The 3490-nt window shown below is 34.0% G+C and overlaps 1 protein-coding gene across 1 annotated transcript; it reads left to right on the plus strand.

Moving 5' to 3' along the window:
- The first annotated feature begins 254 nt into the window (after nt 1-254).
- LOC139854337 (uncharacterized) lies at nt 255-1367 on the plus strand. Its single transcript, XM_071843644.1, has 3 exons — nt 255-460; nt 522-908; nt 977-1367. The coding sequence occupies exons 1-3, from the start codon at nt 255-257 to the stop codon at nt 1365-1367; spliced, it is 984 nt and encodes a 327-aa protein (XP_071699745.1).
- The last annotated feature ends 2123 nt before the right edge of the window (nt 1368-3490 follow it).

Genomic DNA, 3490 nt, shown 5'->3' on the forward strand with positions numbered 1-3490 from the left:
GTGCTCAGTATCTCCTAATCAATGTAAGTATGCAAAGACTTGGGCATTAACTGAGTATGAGAAGTCTATTGAAGAGCATTATGGTTTGTTAAGGTCTTATAGGGATGAACTTGTAAGTAGCAACCCAGGTTCAACTGTTAAATTAGGAGTCACTAATAACCCGGATGATAAAGTGTACTTTCACAGGTTCTATGTTTGTTTGAATGGACTTAAAGAGGGTTGAAAAAATGGTTGTAGGAGGATATTATCTTTAGATGGGTATTTTTTTAAAGAAACCTAATCAAGCGGAGTTATTAACTGGAATAGGAAGGGATGAGAATAATTACATTTTCCCTGTTGCATGGGCAGTTGTTAATGTAGAGAATAAAGATAACTGGACCTGGTTTCTTGAGGTTGTTGCATCTGATTTAGAAGTAGAAGGTGGTGTTGGTCTTACTTTAATGTCTGACCAACATAAGGGGTTAACTAAAGCAGTCTGCTAAACATAGACAATGTGCTAGGCATATTTATGAAAACTATAGGAAGCAATTCAGTGGTGTAAAATTTAGAAATCTATTTTGGGCAGCATCCAAAACTTCTTATCATGTAATGTTTGATACAATTATGGAAAATATTAAGGCTGCTAACCTAAATGCTTTCAAATACTTGACTTACAGAAATCCTGAATCTTGGTCAATGGCTTTCTTTGTAGTTGATAGAGGGTGTGAGGCAGTGGAAAATGGGTTCAGTGAGTGTTTTAACTCTGTAATTGTTATGTGTAGACATAAGCTAATAATAACAATGTTGGAAGCTATTATGGTTATTATTATGGAAAGAATGAATGTTATGAGAATGCTTTCTGAGCATTGGGTTGGTGATATAGCTCCAAATATTGTAAAAAAACTTGAAGTTATAAAGGATCAACATAGGTATACCCATGTCACTTTGTTCACTTTGAGTAAGTTGTTTAAACTCTAATTAAATTTTTTTCTTGTAGATATTGGCAGGCACATTTTGCTGGAGGATTTGAGTATGAGGTAAGACATAAGACTGAAGCATACAAAGTAGATAAAAAATTGAGAACTTGCAGCTGCAAACTGTGGCAATTATCTGGTATTCCATGCCTTCGTGCTTGTTCTGTAATTTTTGCTCTTAATAAGTCCCCAGAAGACTATATCCCTGCTTGGTTTAGAAAGGAAATGTACATGAGAGCATACAGTACTTATCTTAGACCAGTGGGTGGAATGTCAACTTGGGTCCCAAATCAGTTGAACAAACCTTTATCACCAAAACCAAAAGCATACCAGGAAGTCTCACAAAGAAAAGAACAAGAGCATCTCATGAAAGTGTTCCTAGATTTAGGATATCAAAGGCTGGTGCATCTATGACTTGTAGCAAATGTGGTGAGGTTGGTCACAATAAATGAGGTTGTACAAATGCACCAAAGGCAAAAGTTAGTAAAGTGTCTAAACCTGTTGGGAGGCCAAGGAAAGCTAGTAACACAAGTTCCTCTTATTCAGTTGGAGCAAACAACTAATAGAAGATGGTGTAATCTTTTGATTTGATTAAGCCAAAAACCCTTTAATTATTGATCTTTTGTATAAGGTAATCAGTTATAACAATGAAGTGTATCTAATTAAAGTATCTTTTGTATAGGGTTATGAATGGTATGTAAAGTGTCTTTTGTATAGGGTTAAGGCTTATAAGTGATGTCTTTTGTAAATGAATGGTTTGTGAATGGTATGTAACTATTGCAATGAATGGTATGTAACTATTGCACTTTCATTCACTTTTGTTTACTGCACATATATGTTCAATATTCATTTGTTTACTGCACAGAATGTGGTCCTTGTTTATTGCACAATGTTCATTTTTTTACACTTGCACTTTGATTCCCTTTTGTTTACTGCACAGGTTCAATTGTTCATTTGTTTACTGCACATTCTCCATTTGTTTACTGCACATTGTTTATTCTTTTGCAACACAATGGTTTTTGTTCATTACTTTACAGCACAAAGATTGGAAGCCAAGTTGAAACACATTTATTACATAACATAGTCATAGTGCCATTACATAAAAGTTATATTACATAACCACTCATTTCAAACTCAAAATACAAACTATGATACTTAACAATACAATAATTACTAGCATAACTAAGAACAACCTATCATACACTTTTAGCTTTCACTTGATATTGACCAACTCTTGAGTGACTTTCATATCATCAGTTGCATAAGTATCATCATCATGGTGAGATTTTAACTTCATAATTTGCAAATGCATTTTATACATTAGATCTTTGGGGGTAATTGATTAATTTGGGGGAAAATGAGGTTTAATCAGTTATATAAGGTGATAATAAATAAATTAAATATAATAAAAAATTTATGACTTGTACACATCAGCAAAAGCAACCGGCAAACTGAATTGTAAGTAAGTGAATACATACAATAGTACAAAAACTAAAGTTTAATACATACAATAGGAGGTGTGAAAGTAGGATGCATACAATAGGAATTTTGTAAGAGTTCAATGCATTTTCATTTACTTTTCCCTATTATTATTAGCGTAGTACAAATAAACAATGCATGTCCTAAATTAAAGTAACATGTCCTAAATTAAAGTTGTAAGTAACTAGAGGGGGTGAATAGTTACTTAATACGTTTTTAACAATTTTTCGATTGATCACCAAATTCGATTTTACTTTGATCAACCAACTTAACTCAAACTTGATGTGTGTAGTGTATATGTTCAAAATGATAAATGAAGTAATGTAAAGAACATAGACACAGGGATTTATAGTGGTTCGGGTGGATGTTAACTAATCCACCTTAATCCACTCCCCGATTACACTAATCGAGATTTGTTGCTTCACTAAGCACTTTTCTCCAAACTCGGTGGAGATCCGATTTACAAGTCTTCAATCTTCTTTAGTAGACAACAAACCTAATCTTTCTATCCCTTTGAAAGATCAACTCCAAGCAAGATCAACTTGTCTTCACCTTGGACAAGTATTAATCTCCAAATAAGATTAATCAACTTCCTAAGTCCCTTTAAGGAAGTAGATCACTAAGCTAGCCTATGCTTCCACTAATTGAAGTTACAAGACTTATACACTCTGCAATGATAATCCTAACACAATACTAGGACACACATTACATTAAGTAAACTCACAAGAAAAATGATTTTGATTAGTAAGTTTACAACAACCCAATTCTATATCTATAAGATCATAGATACTTCTCTTGCTTGATCACATTTGAGTAGTAGTTGATGCACTTGTGATCACTAGAGATAAGCCTTTGAAATGTGCAAGAGGGTCAGCTTCAAATGCTCTTAAATGTTTGCCTTTTATAGTGGGATTCAAAAAATAGCCGTTGACACACGGTTGCTTGCACGGTCGACCGTGGTGCGACCGTGCGTGCTCCAGTCCAAAATTGGTATCCGTTGTATAGCCGTTTGACTCAAATTTGAACACCACATTTTGGCACCTTTACTCTTTCTAGCA

The sequence above is a fragment of the Rutidosis leptorrhynchoides genome, chromosome 6 (assembly GCF_046630445.1).
Source record: "Rutidosis leptorrhynchoides isolate AG116_Rl617_1_P2 chromosome 6, CSIRO_AGI_Rlap_v1, whole genome shotgun sequence".
In the NCBI taxonomy this organism is placed as follows: Eukaryota; Viridiplantae; Streptophyta; class Magnoliopsida; order Asterales; family Asteraceae; genus Rutidosis; species Rutidosis leptorrhynchoides.